This window comes from Pseudorasbora parva, chromosome 17 (genome assembly GCF_024679245.1).
Source record: "Pseudorasbora parva isolate DD20220531a chromosome 17, ASM2467924v1, whole genome shotgun sequence".
NCBI classification, from domain to species: domain Eukaryota; kingdom Metazoa; phylum Chordata; class Actinopteri; order Cypriniformes; family Gobionidae; genus Pseudorasbora; species Pseudorasbora parva.
Genome location: NC_090188.1, coordinates 11,847,152 through 11,859,889, shown reverse-complemented (window position 1 = coordinate 11,859,889; position 12,738 = coordinate 11,847,152). Strand labels below are relative to the sequence as shown.

The 12,738-nt window shown below is 37.7% G+C and overlaps 1 protein-coding gene across 4 annotated transcripts in view; it reads right to left on the bottom strand.

The window, feature by feature from the left end:
- Positions 1-93: 93 nt before the first annotated feature.
- The window catches only part of rab11fip5a (RAB11 family interacting protein 5a (class I)), a 28,286-nt gene continuing 15,641 nt past the window's right edge, over positions 94-12,738 (bottom strand). For 2 of the 4 annotated variants that reach the window (XM_067421555.1, XM_067421553.1), the window contains exons 4-6: positions 7,008-9,884; positions 5,071-5,200; positions 94-2,678 (exon numbers count right to left, since the gene is read on the bottom strand). In XM_067421555.1, the coding sequence (XP_067277656.1) occupies positions 2,421-2,678; positions 5,071-5,200; positions 7,008-9,884 (3,265 nt within the window). In that variant the 3' untranslated portion in view covers positions 94-2,420. The remainder of the gene's footprint in view (positions 2,679-5,070; positions 5,201-7,007; positions 9,885-12,738) is intronic. The other 2 variants (XM_067421554.1, XM_067421556.1) reach the window with 2 other exon arrangements.

Sequence of the window (12,738 nt, the reverse complement as noted above, 5' to 3'; positions counted from 1 at the left end):
TCAATGTAACTACATACAAGGAATTTGACTTCACAACAGAGCTTTGTCTTTTTTCTTCTTGTTTGTGAAATAAGGACAGTCAGAGATGCATCGCAAAGTGAAAAGTTTATTTAATCAACAGAGACCCTTTTCCTTGCAGAGATGCATAAGAGCACACCAAAAGTCATTGAACATCTCTCAGATGAGGCATTGGATAATAAAAAAATCAAGAATACATCACAACCTCCAGTGGACACTCATATAACTACACCCTAAACATTCAATCAAACACCTCAGGGAAGCACTTCAAATATTTTGCACCTAAAACAAATGGTTCATCTTAACATTCCCAGCATGTTTGGTGCTTATACGCTACTTAATATGTGAGGTTAATTTATGCTTTTCTTATCCACTGAAATTTACAACAGAGAAGGAAGAATTGATCATTTTCAGACGTTATTCAGACATCAAACTTCATTCCTTTAAAATAAACCCTTTGCAATTCTTTAAAAATATCCAGATTTTAAATGACCTTAAAAGAAAAAAATACATTCCAGACCGTTAAAAAATAAATGAAATGTAGTCTAGTAAACGTAAAAGTTTTTTATTTGCAAGTTCCAGAGTTTGTACTACATAAAATGTAGCTTTGATTATCAACTTCACCATTAAAATCATACAAATCTTCTTCTACACACACATCTCATGATATCATTCAGCCAAGGGCACTTGAACACACTTTCTTTTTAGGCTGCAGGCTGTGTGTTTGTGACTATTATAAACTATTGTTCAACACAGTGGCAACCTAAGCAAATATTTCATATTACATTCCATCTGTTTAGACCTAGAAAAGTATGAATCTCTTAAATTCTGCAAAAGCCTGGCCTTCACATCTATTGCTTTCTGTTACTACTGACCTTTAGAAAGGGAGTCCTAAGCTTAGTAATCATGATGTACACAAAAAAATGAACGGATTGTACAAACCCTAATACCACCTCAAAATAAAGGTGTCAAAATACCTGCCAACAAAGCAAAATACAATAAAAAAAACATAAATAGGTATTTGCATGAATAAAATATAACATATTCTTAAAAACTTGTAAACGTTTAAGTTTAATCCTTATTAAATGAACATTCATTAATCCACCTTCAATAGTCTTTAACTGCTTCTAATCGCAGAAATACGTTTTTGATAAATCTCAAGCTTTCTAGCAGAGACTAGCACTGAAACACCATTAATATCCTGTGTTAAAAGAATTATTAGTCTGTGCAATGAACATGTGCGTTTGACTATGTGCACTTCCTAAGCTGTTGTGAAAGAACTGTTGCAAATGCCTCGGTGTGAGGTTTAAAAGTGCTGCGGCCTACGCCTCTATCACATATCTATAGTGCTACATTGTACACAGACAGTGGCAACACTAATAGTGGCGACATCATAAAAACACCAGAATAACATTACAGTGACACGAACAGAGCCGGTGCAGTGTTGAGAATACTGTAACGTTAATTTAGAGCAGATCGTTTCTGGCATTTGCATTTTCATGGCTTTCGTTCTCTCCTTAGAACCATTTGATGATTTTGATACTTAACAGTCTTGGGAAAGTTAAACTTTGAACACTCCTTCACCTTTTATTTTGTAATATGTGCAATCTAATTAAAAGTGATGAGTTCAGCAACAACAGAATGGAGAAAATATTGTATTATAAGGCAGCATTTGGCATTTTGTCCGAGTGGCATATACGCAATGAATATGGTGTATATCCTATTCATTACTCCTGAAAGCACTGGCAGCAATGTACGTGCATTGGCTCAAGCAAAGGAAGGAAGAGGAAGGTCACCGACCTACAAAACAAAGCTAGAAGGTCAGTTGGTGTGAGCCTCTGCCCTTAAGCTCTTAAGTAAAGTGCAGAAGACATGTAGGGAGGCACAAGCAGATCCTTCTCGCACACTTTCAAGCCACCTCGAATTCTCAAACTTGTTCTTTTGTTCTCCGTTCAAGCAGCTGAGTGTTACATGTCAAAACGTGATAGAAAAACAAAAGATAAAGCAATGCTTTTCTTCGTGCATTAAAAACACACTAGCACTAGAAGACTGGCACGTCACAGTCATGCCTTCCTTTCGACTGACAGGTGGTTTTGGTACTTAGCTGGACTATCATGTGTCTTAGTGACATGTCTGGTCAGTGAACATGGATTCTACCAGCTTTGAAGTTTAGCAGCAGGGCACCGACCTTTAACCATCAATGCAAACCTGCAGTGCATACAGACCCCCGTAGAAGCCTAGGTACTTTTGGACACAGTTAAGAACAGCAAATACTACACCCTCTCCCCCATGTCCATCACCTAGCGCCAGATAGCTCTCTACATTTATATGGTTGCTGTAGCAGTGCAAGGTTGTGACGTCCACCCGGGATTTATGGAAGGATAGAGAAGGCGTTTGTTGTACTATTTCATCTTGGTGCGGACCTGCAGTAGCGTGGGGGTCTGCTCCATGATGCGTACGAGCAGCGTGTCAATGTAATCCTCCAGATCTCGGATCATAAACTTCATCTTCTTTATCTCCGTCTCACGCTTCTCCAGCAGCGCCCCTCGCTTCTGGTACTCCTCCCGTTCCTGCCTGAGCTCAGTATCTCGCTGGATCAGCAAATTAACCAGCTCACTGTGGTTCAGGTGGTAGTACGAGCCTCCTCCCTCCACTAGTGGCTAAAACAAGAAAGACGAGCAAAGATGACGAGAAAAGTCACTTCTAAATTATATTTTGATTTGTGATCATGGTAATGGGTTTAAATGACAGAACTATTAAAGTAGTAGTAGCAGTAGTACACTGCAAATGTGTTCAATGAAATTAGTTAATTTCACATAAATTACTGAAAGTTCATTGTACTTAATAGAAAAAGTTATGTGAACTCAATAACTGATTATATTAAGCAGAACTCAAACTGATTAAGTCACAGGCTGAAGGCGGATTTCTAGTTCCCAGCATGCTGTAGAGAGAGTAAATGTTATTTTATGCTTTTACACAAGATTAAAGCAGGTGGTGATCTGTTAGTGTTTACTGTTGTTATGTTGGAATTCATTGGGAGGTTTTGAGGGTTACCATTGTTTTGAAGAGTAGAGCCTGTGGTTAGCTCGAGGATGGGCCAAAACAGTTTTGTTTAAAAGTAACACTTACTGATGCAGTGATACGGTGCGACCAAAATCGCGTAATCGCTACAACATTTGAATTTACTTCACGACCGTTAAAAACTTTGTTCTATACGGTAGTATGAAAGTGTGTAGTATGAATGTAATCCGGACGTACTACATCCGCATTGTTGTTATTATCATGTGACCTACCAGCGTCAGTTGCGTCGCTTCACCTCCATTCATAAATCCCTTCCCGTGTCCTCATGGGATAGTAAAGTGTCCATCGAATGCGTACTTCAGAATCTCGCCGGAAGTAGTAGGTCATCCGGGGACTTTTCGCCTACTGTTTTTCGAATGCTATGTATTTGGAGATGCTACTCTGTTAGCGTACTATTTTTTGCATGCTATATGGTAGAGAAGTATTTAATTTTGGGCGTAGCAAGTGTCTCGTGTGCACTGTAAACTCTAAAACTCAAAATAATTAATTGGTTTGAGTAGAGCCAACTCAAATTAAACAAATTAGTTCTTTAAATAGTATTTAGAACTTTTTTTTCCTTTCAAGTTAATAGAACTGACACATTTTAAGTAATCTGAATCATTTCACTGTTTTGAGTTGTGAACTTTTTTTTTTCTTTTAGTTTCGACAAACTTAAATTTAACTGAAACTGGCCAGGAATTTCTATTTCGGCTTTGAGTAAATGGGAGAGTAAATGCTAAAATTAAGCATTACAATTAATGCAAGATTAATGTTATGTGGGAGTTATTATGGGATGTTTATGTTTAATGTTGCTATGTTAGCTTAGAAGAGTTTCTGTTATGTTGGGGGTTTTATTTGGGGGGGGGGGCATCATGGTGACGAATGGAGCATAAATTTAGTTTGAGAACAGACAAACAGTATGTTAAATTATTATATTGCTGTACTCATTTAGCAAGTGCTATGCCATTGTATTACCAATTGGCAAGGTAGCATTTATTGAATTGCTAGTTAAAGCTAGCCAAATTTCCACTACTAAAATATAAGTTGATAATTTTCATATAAATGTATGAATGAGCTTACTCAAATATAAGAAAGTAAGAGCAATTAGTACAAGATAAGTTCTGCTTAAACTTCTAATTTCTTAATATAAAAAATTGATGTAATGAATTGCCTCAAAAAAAATTTTTTTACATTTTGCGAACTTGTTTGGGTTTACGGTGTGTTATTAGCACATGTTAAGCATTAGCCTGCTAACTAACAGATAAGGTTTGTAAACTTAAATTTATTGAATCAATTGGTCTCTTCAATTGAAATGAGTTATCATAACTCTTTTACAGTGTAGTAACTACTAGTAGTAGTACTTGATTAATTTGATTAACATTTAAACATGTTAATTTTAGTAAATTAATATTTACAGAATGTTCATAAGGAAAAAAATGTATGTCTGAGTATGATAGACTTCCGCAAAAATATTTAGTACTGTTTGTGCATAATTTTTGCACAAATGTTTTAAACATTGATAATAAGTAGTGCGCCAAATCAGCATATTGGAATAATTTCTGAAGGATTAAGTGACACTGAAGACTGGAGTAACGATGCTGAAAATTCAGTTTTGCCATTACAGGAATAAATAGAAAATAGAAATAGAAAATGGTTATTCTAAACCGTAATATTTCACATTTGTACTGTTTTCACTGTATTTTGATTAAATAAATGCAGCCTTGGTGAGCAGAAGAACATGTGGGGAAATTATATCTAATACTTAAAAAATATTCTAGCAAAAATATTACTTATACTTAAATAATGATAAGAGTAGGAAAAATGTTTGCATTGTATTGAACTGTATTTAAGATATGCCAATAAGGAGACATGACAAGTGAAAGCTGACTAAATGTTTTTGGGTGTCAATGAATTAAAATGTGATCTGTTTATTCAAATAGCAAATTTACCATAAAAAAAACCCCAAAAGGCTGCTTTATATTCATGTAGTACCTTCTTGTCAGCGTCCTGGTCCGAGTGGTGACTTCGTCCTGAGTGGATGGTGGATTTAAGCTTCTCTAGTACTGAGCGACCCTCTGACCTTTTCTCATCAGGGGGTGTCAATGGCTTCACTGGGTGTGGACTAGAAGACATATTGACACAGCAAGATTAGACAGGGTACAGGGAAAAAAGAATGGTGACAGCTTAATATAACAAGTCAATCAATTTATTCACAACAGCACATCATTTAAGGCCCATTCTAAGGAAGATACTATAAGGAAGATACTAAGGAAGGAATGATAAAAGATACAGTCTACACCACAACTGTAAGGATAGAGAGAAACAATATAATAGGAATTACCAATGTAGCACACAAATTATTTAAATGATAGCATGTGGATGCCAATATAGTTATCATTACAATAATCTTTAAAGCTATCGTTCTTGTTGTGAAAAGCCTTCAGTTCTGAGATAAGGAGATCTCTTCTAGGACACAATAAATGTTACCTTCATTCATCTTCCAACAACCCCTTAAACTAGATGCAGTAAGGGTAATAATTCTAATCAAGTAAAAAAATATGAAGGAAATTACTAAGCCCCTGAAAACACAGAAACTAAAATTTACTCAGGCAAGCTTCCTGTGGACCGAACCAAGCATTTCACTTGGTTGGACCGTACCACGCATCTCACTCGCAGCTCACTTGGTTAACACCTGCTAATTGAACTGAGGCTCCCCCATCCCAACTGTAGATTCCACAAGAGAGTGTGAGCCTATGTGTGATTGTCCATGGAGAAATCAGGAGACATGCTGCTACCACAAACAAATTAACACAAGAGAGAAGATATGGATGAAGGGAAAGAGTCACCCTGCAACCCGAGAAAGTGAAGTACATTGATCGCGCATATAATAAGACATCCCAAAAGACACCTTGCACAACACTATAACACCATTTTCACAAGAAACATACCTTGCACCACATATCTGCTAAAACAGGAAATCTGTAGTTAATGAAACTGGCAGGACACTATAGCTCATTTATGTAAGGATAGCAAAATAAAGTGAACTGTGACGTATTATACCCAAAAATTATTCATACAGTGGACTACCAGTAAAATTGATCAAAATTATTCAGACACTTTGACCTGACCACTTTTGCTTAAGTGTTTTTTCTCTAATTTCTAATGCAACTTTTTACACCACAGACTGAATAAAATGAAGCATTGCTTGGTAATTTATTGATCTAAACTGGTTTTATGTAAATGAATGCTTAAATTTAACAGCTGATTGGTTGACTGTAATCCATTACATACCTTTCAATCTAAATTATCTGACATTATCATGATGAATTTGTTCTGACACAGAGTTCTTATCATATTTTACTAACATTTTCTAAACCAAAGCGAATAAACTGTGACAATGTGAGAAAATGTTGAAGGTGTCCGAATAAATTTAGGTTTGAATGTATATAGAACAAAAGTTTATAATACTGTAGTCCATGCATAACCAAAATAATTTCCAGTATGGATGGACTATATGGTGGTATTATCTGTATCAACCAATAAATGAGAATTAATGATCAAATACATTTCAACCAATAAATGAGAATTAATGATCAAATATATTTCAACCAATAAATAACAGTCAAATGATCATGGGAGCCCACATTATTTCTAGTTGGTCAACCGATCAATAATTATCACCCTTAACCAAAATGTCCATATTATTGGATAATTAATTTCTAGGAGTGGAAATTACAGTAATTTAAGTGGAGTTTCAGTAATTACAGATTTTACCTTTAAACATCATTGAAGACAAGTTTTAAAACTGAATGAAAGTGACTGGAAAGCCCAAGGAATTTCAACAAGATCTCCAGATGTGATCAGTACAAGAACAGGACCTTGAGAAAACAACTACAAAACAACCACAACAAAACTAATTGAGACCTCACCTGCTCTGATGATCAAATGTCTGTGTTTTATCCTGGAGAAAAGGATTGTATGTTGTAGAATTCACAGGTTGCATAGTAGAAAGCGGATCATGTTCTGGACCTGGCAATGACTCCGCTGAGGTAGGGGGAATTATAGGAAAGGGGAATATCTGGGGCAGTGCATTAGTCTCTACAACTACATGTGGTGTTGAGGAAGCTACAGGTGAAAGGTTGAACAAAGATGATGTCAAATTAAGGCTACGATCATGCCTTGAAGCAAGCATTGGCTGTTCAAAGAGTGAAGGTGCTGATGGCTTGGATAAAGGAGGCCAGTTCACTGGAAATAAACCAGGTGTGATAGAATCTTGAACAGCTGGGATTGCCCACATTTCAGTATTTCGGTCTAGACTCTCTGCAGATTCAGGGTTTGTAACAGGACTTCTGCTAGTACACTGAAGGGGTGTTTCAGTTGGCTCGGGTAGAAAGATGTTTTTAAGGCCAGAATTAGTTGTGACAAGATCCTGAGTGATACTGGAAGTTTGTTCTAATACACAATCTGACAAATCTAGGTTGTCCTCAAATAGAATCCCATGGGATTTATCTTTTAGTGCTTCATGGGAATCGTTTTGTTTGGTTGGGCAGCTTTTACAGTCATTTACGTGACATGTTTCTATACCTAACGGTGCAAGCTGAGCCTCAAGTTCTGCTATCATATCAGAGGTAACAACAATTGGCATCATATCTTTGGAAAATTCGTATTTCTCAACCATGTCCTCTGAAGGGTTGCACTGTAGAATTGCTTCATCAAAATCTGACTTCATCATGTCAGACATGTTCTCAGATGATGTATCGTGGGAGGCGGCGGATTTTAGTGTAAAGGTATGCGTTTCTGGCAGGAGGTCCAATAAGCAATTTCTTGGTAGAACATCCTGAGGGGATTCTGGCTTTGGCAAGACTTCTTGAGATTGTTTAATGTTATCTTCTATGACCTGATTTAGCTTACAAGCCATTTCTGGTACAGCCTTTACAGATGTGTCATCTTTTGGCATAGTATTAGAACTATGGTTTGGCAAGGACTCAAATTTCGAAGTGTCCTCTACAGACCAATCATGTTTGGGTTTCACATCCTGTGTGAGCTCTAAGCTAGGGGAAATTGAATCCTGCTGAGATACACAAGTAAGATAGTGGTCTGATTCTGCACTCTTGTACAGGCTGTGGAGGTGCACACTACCAGGTGAGAGCACAAAATTTGGATCTGATGTATCCCAATCTGTCCCTGTTCTAATTACAGTGTTTCCTACAGGATGTGTTGGCCCATTAGAATGCGTTATTTCTTGCTCTTCACTGATGCTGCCGAGTAGATTACCCGTGAAGTTATTCTTGCATGAACTTGTATGCAATTCACTGACCTTCTGTTTGTCCTCCGGCATGTCATTAGTCATGGTTTCTGAGAGCCTTGGAAAGGATGGGCCATCAAACAGGTTCTCAGGAACAGAGTTTTCAATTTCAGAACATATATCTTTACTACTGACACCCTCTAAGAAACCATCTCTTGATTCATTCTGTAACATGGTGTCCATAACTGCATCTGTTTTCTCTCCATTCTTTACTGGCAAAACAGCTGACACCAGGGAACTCGGTGCTGATTGAACATGGATTCTTGAAGGCTCAGTGGTTTCAACCAGGGGCTTTCCACTTACTGGCACAGTTTGAATAAGTGAGGCATTTGATCTCCAAAATTCTTCATCCGATTGTATTATATTTCCTGGAATGATGTCACTCTGTAGAGAATGACAGAGTTCAATAGATTGGTGGTCTAAGTCTCCACCTAGGGAATCAGATATCCCAGTGGACTTTTCCAGGGTGTCATCTGAGCTGTTGTCTCTACAGAAAGGCATAGGATCCTCATGGACTATCATAGGCTCGATATTTGTAGCAGGCTCAGGTGCTTCGACCTTCTGTGTTTCAGGATGCACAGACACCCCCTCTGACAAATCAATGCGGATACCAGGAAGAAGGTCAACAGTGTCTGCTTTTGATAATGATGGCTGGTTGACATCTGATTTGGCATTTTGTGAGTTTAGGGACATTTCTGCGTGGTCTTCAACAGTTGTGGCATCAGAACGGTCTTCATTCATAGAGCAGGGTGGCAGTGCAGGATAAGGGCATGCAAGTGTATTCAGTTCAGAAAACTCTAAACTGGAATTTTCAGGTAAGGATATTTCAGATGAATTCATATCAAATTCTGGGAAGCCATGAGCCCCATGATCTGTAAGGTCATGCTTGTCAGAACTAGAGCAAATATCATTAGCATCACTTCCTGAAACTTGAGGTGTGTCAGCAGCAGTTTCCTTAGATGTCTCTACAGTACTCGCTGAAGCAGTTTGCCCTAAATCAGTTAGGTGATTTGTATCCAACACCATTAAGCTACCCAAAGCACCAGAGGGCTCTTGATTATTTGTTTTTAGAAGGAGAGCAGGGGGTGTAACCAAATTCTTTGTTTCATTCAACTCATCTGAAGACATCAGTCTGTCCTTAGCAAAATGTTCAAATTCATCCTTTTTTGTCTGTCCCTTTAAAGGATCAAATGAGATATCCATTTGGGACGGTCCTTTTTGGTTTCCAATCTTTAGCAAATCTGGTGTGGCATTACTACCAGACTGTGAGCTAAAGAGAGAGGGCACATCAGATGTTAAAGGAGCAGCAGAATGAAGCTCCTGAAAAAAAGGATTCTGCTGTGCAAGTGGGAGGAAGGGATTGTCTTCAGAAAAGGGTGGGAGAGAGGTGAAGGGATTAGCGTGTTTGTCAGCCATGCTCTGTGAAGGGTCATTAAAGGTCAGTGGTACAATTTGACAGATTGTACTGGCACTTGAGTGTGACTGAGGAGACACCAGTAGGCTGTGAAAGAAAGGTATATACAGTGCACTTCATTAGTAACCGTGTCCTCCATTAAACCCATAATAACGGCGAAATACAAGTGCAATGACCTGTGACCTTCACCATCTAAAATACAAAATCCCTCAAACACCAACTGTGCACCATGTATTCTCAACAAAAAAGACGTTTGCTATAGGAAACTTCTAAATAAAAGGCACTAAATAATTGTGTTATGCTCAAAATAACATACGATCATATTTCTCATAAAACTCCTCAAAGAAAAGCAGTTTCCAGTGTACATACTGTGGATAGTATGATTGCTTTAGTATGTGATATCTTATAATTACATTTTATGATAAAATGTGCAGTGTAAAATCAGAGTGCAAAAGGTCAACAACGCAATGCCAAACACATGATAATATGCCATATGATAACTCCTCAATATATTACAGTTTTAAAAATCTACTATTGCATACTCAAATGATGTTTAAAGAATTATCACGCAGTAGTGCCTTGTGATGTGTCAAGCAGTATGACCGGATAGTATTTCGAAAACAGTGTCTGGTTGCTCTACTTTTAAGACATGTAGAAACGCTGAGTTTGAAAAGGCCATAACAAATCACCCAACCGTATTAGAGGGGGAGGTGAGAGATAGAAAAAAAGAAAGACTGAGCAAACAATAGACTTTTACAGGCTTAAGTTAGGCCCATATAGTTAAGTTCATGCATAAACTAAATCACTTTTTGCTTCAAGCAAATAAACATAAGAGAGCATGTGATTGGTTGGGTTATTTGACATGTTCCAGTAGCTAAACTTCAAAGAAATGTCTATGAAATCATTTGAACTAGATGTCACAGTTAATAAAGACATGCTAGAAGCCAGCTGCTTAGGAAAAGATTAACAATAGTTGTGAGCTAAACTGCATTGTAAATGGTGATTTTCAAAAGAAAACTGTTTTTATGTTAGGTCAAGGCTTAATCTGTACCCATTTAATAGGTCATTAGCCATTAAGATTTAGTCTGTTATGGGACATTTCATGGGTGAATAATAATTTGATCAGCATAGATTATATTCTCTTTGAGGTCTATGTGTAAATCCGTTTATCTCACTCCCATCAGGATTTCAAGGGACTTTTTAAAATGTATTGCAGCCCAGAAATGGCACTGCTGTTGGCAGAAGTTTTGCAGTGTTTTCCCAGAATAAATTAGCCTAGAAATCTAGACGCACCTTTGCGGCAGCAAATATAATTTGCCGCAAGTGTAGTCTAGCAACTCTTAATAGACTTCTGAGCTGTAAAAAGCCAACTCTGGTCAGGCCAATCACCTCGTGTATAGAGTCGGTGGGCGGGCTTTACATAATGACAGCAGAGTTGCGTGCTACTTGTAAACAAAGAAGCTGGCGAACGGCAGTCTTTCGAATCGGCTTTGGCCGCGACTCTGGAAGACTTGGAGGTAAGCTTTTTTTTGATAAAAGAACAAAGAATGGCACTGAAGTCTAGCTCCGTTTCACGTTGCTCTGGTTGGTTGTAGCGCTATCCTATCACGTGCAGAGGGAGTTTGAAAGACAACCGTTTATCCCGCCCCTCGGATTGAGCACTGTCAATGGCGAGTTCCCAGATCAAACATCTTGATGTGGGTCTGGCTTGTCAGGCTAATAATAAATGATTATGCAATTAATACCAGTAACAGTAAAAGTGCAATTACCTGTAAATATTTTTGTGCACAATAACTGAATATGCATTAATTGTTGAGCCTAGTAAGTGTGCGCTTATTAATCAATATACTTGTATAGTAAAATTTGTAAACATTTGTATAGTAATAGTTTGTTTTTGATGTGTACATGATCCAAGTAGCAAATTCCAAAAGGCATTTTTGCATCTTTGACAGACGTAGGGACATTCCAAACAAATGAAAGCAACTAAATCCTGCCACGAGCTCTTCCTCTAGGGCAGTGGTTCTCAAACCTGTCCTGAAGGACCACCAGTCCTGCACATTTTGTATGTCTCCCTCATCTAACACACCTGATTCAACTCATGAGCTCATTAGTAGAGACTGCAAGACCTGAAATGTGTGTATCAGATATAGAGACGTACAAAATGTGCAGGGCTGGTGGTCCTCCAGGATAGGTTTGAGAAACACTGCTCTAGGCCATTAGCAAAGTGTACAGCAAAGTGTCACACACTGACGTCCTTCCAATTTAGAATTTTGTAGTTTATGATAAAACAATCCAAATATTCTTGGTATTTCAAAACCCAAGACATAAAAGAACATTGGATGCAAAAGTATTCGCCTGTTTTGTTTAACTAATAGGGTTGAATATAATGTGGCTATGACGTCTTTGCACATGTACCAGATGTGAAGATACGAGATGTACTGCTGTAATCTCACTACAAGAGCATTACAGAGTGAGTTCAACATAATAAAACTTCCTGTGGAATTTGCTCCAAGACATCAGCAGGAAATTTCAACATGAGATTAATTTGATAAGCCTGGAATTCACAGATCTTAATTAGCTTATAATATTGCTTTCATTTTTTTTCCTTGAGTAACATTTTTTCGCTGAAAATTGAAGATGTGTGAGTTCTTTAATTTGCATTATTTTTTACAATTGCAAAATCCTGGAGGGATGTTTATGAGCATGTGTGTTCACATTTCTGTTGACGCAGCATGAAGAGTCATTTCCCTGCTTTACAAAAACCCAAACCAAAGCCCAGAAAAATAGAACAGTGTGATTTACCATCACCAATGAATAAAAGAAAATATTTACCAAACAATGGACAGCATACACACCTACACCAGAAAAAAAGAATGTAGTTACACTGGTTTCGGTCAGTGACAGATTTAAACTGATTGACTCCTCCCATTCATAGCGAACA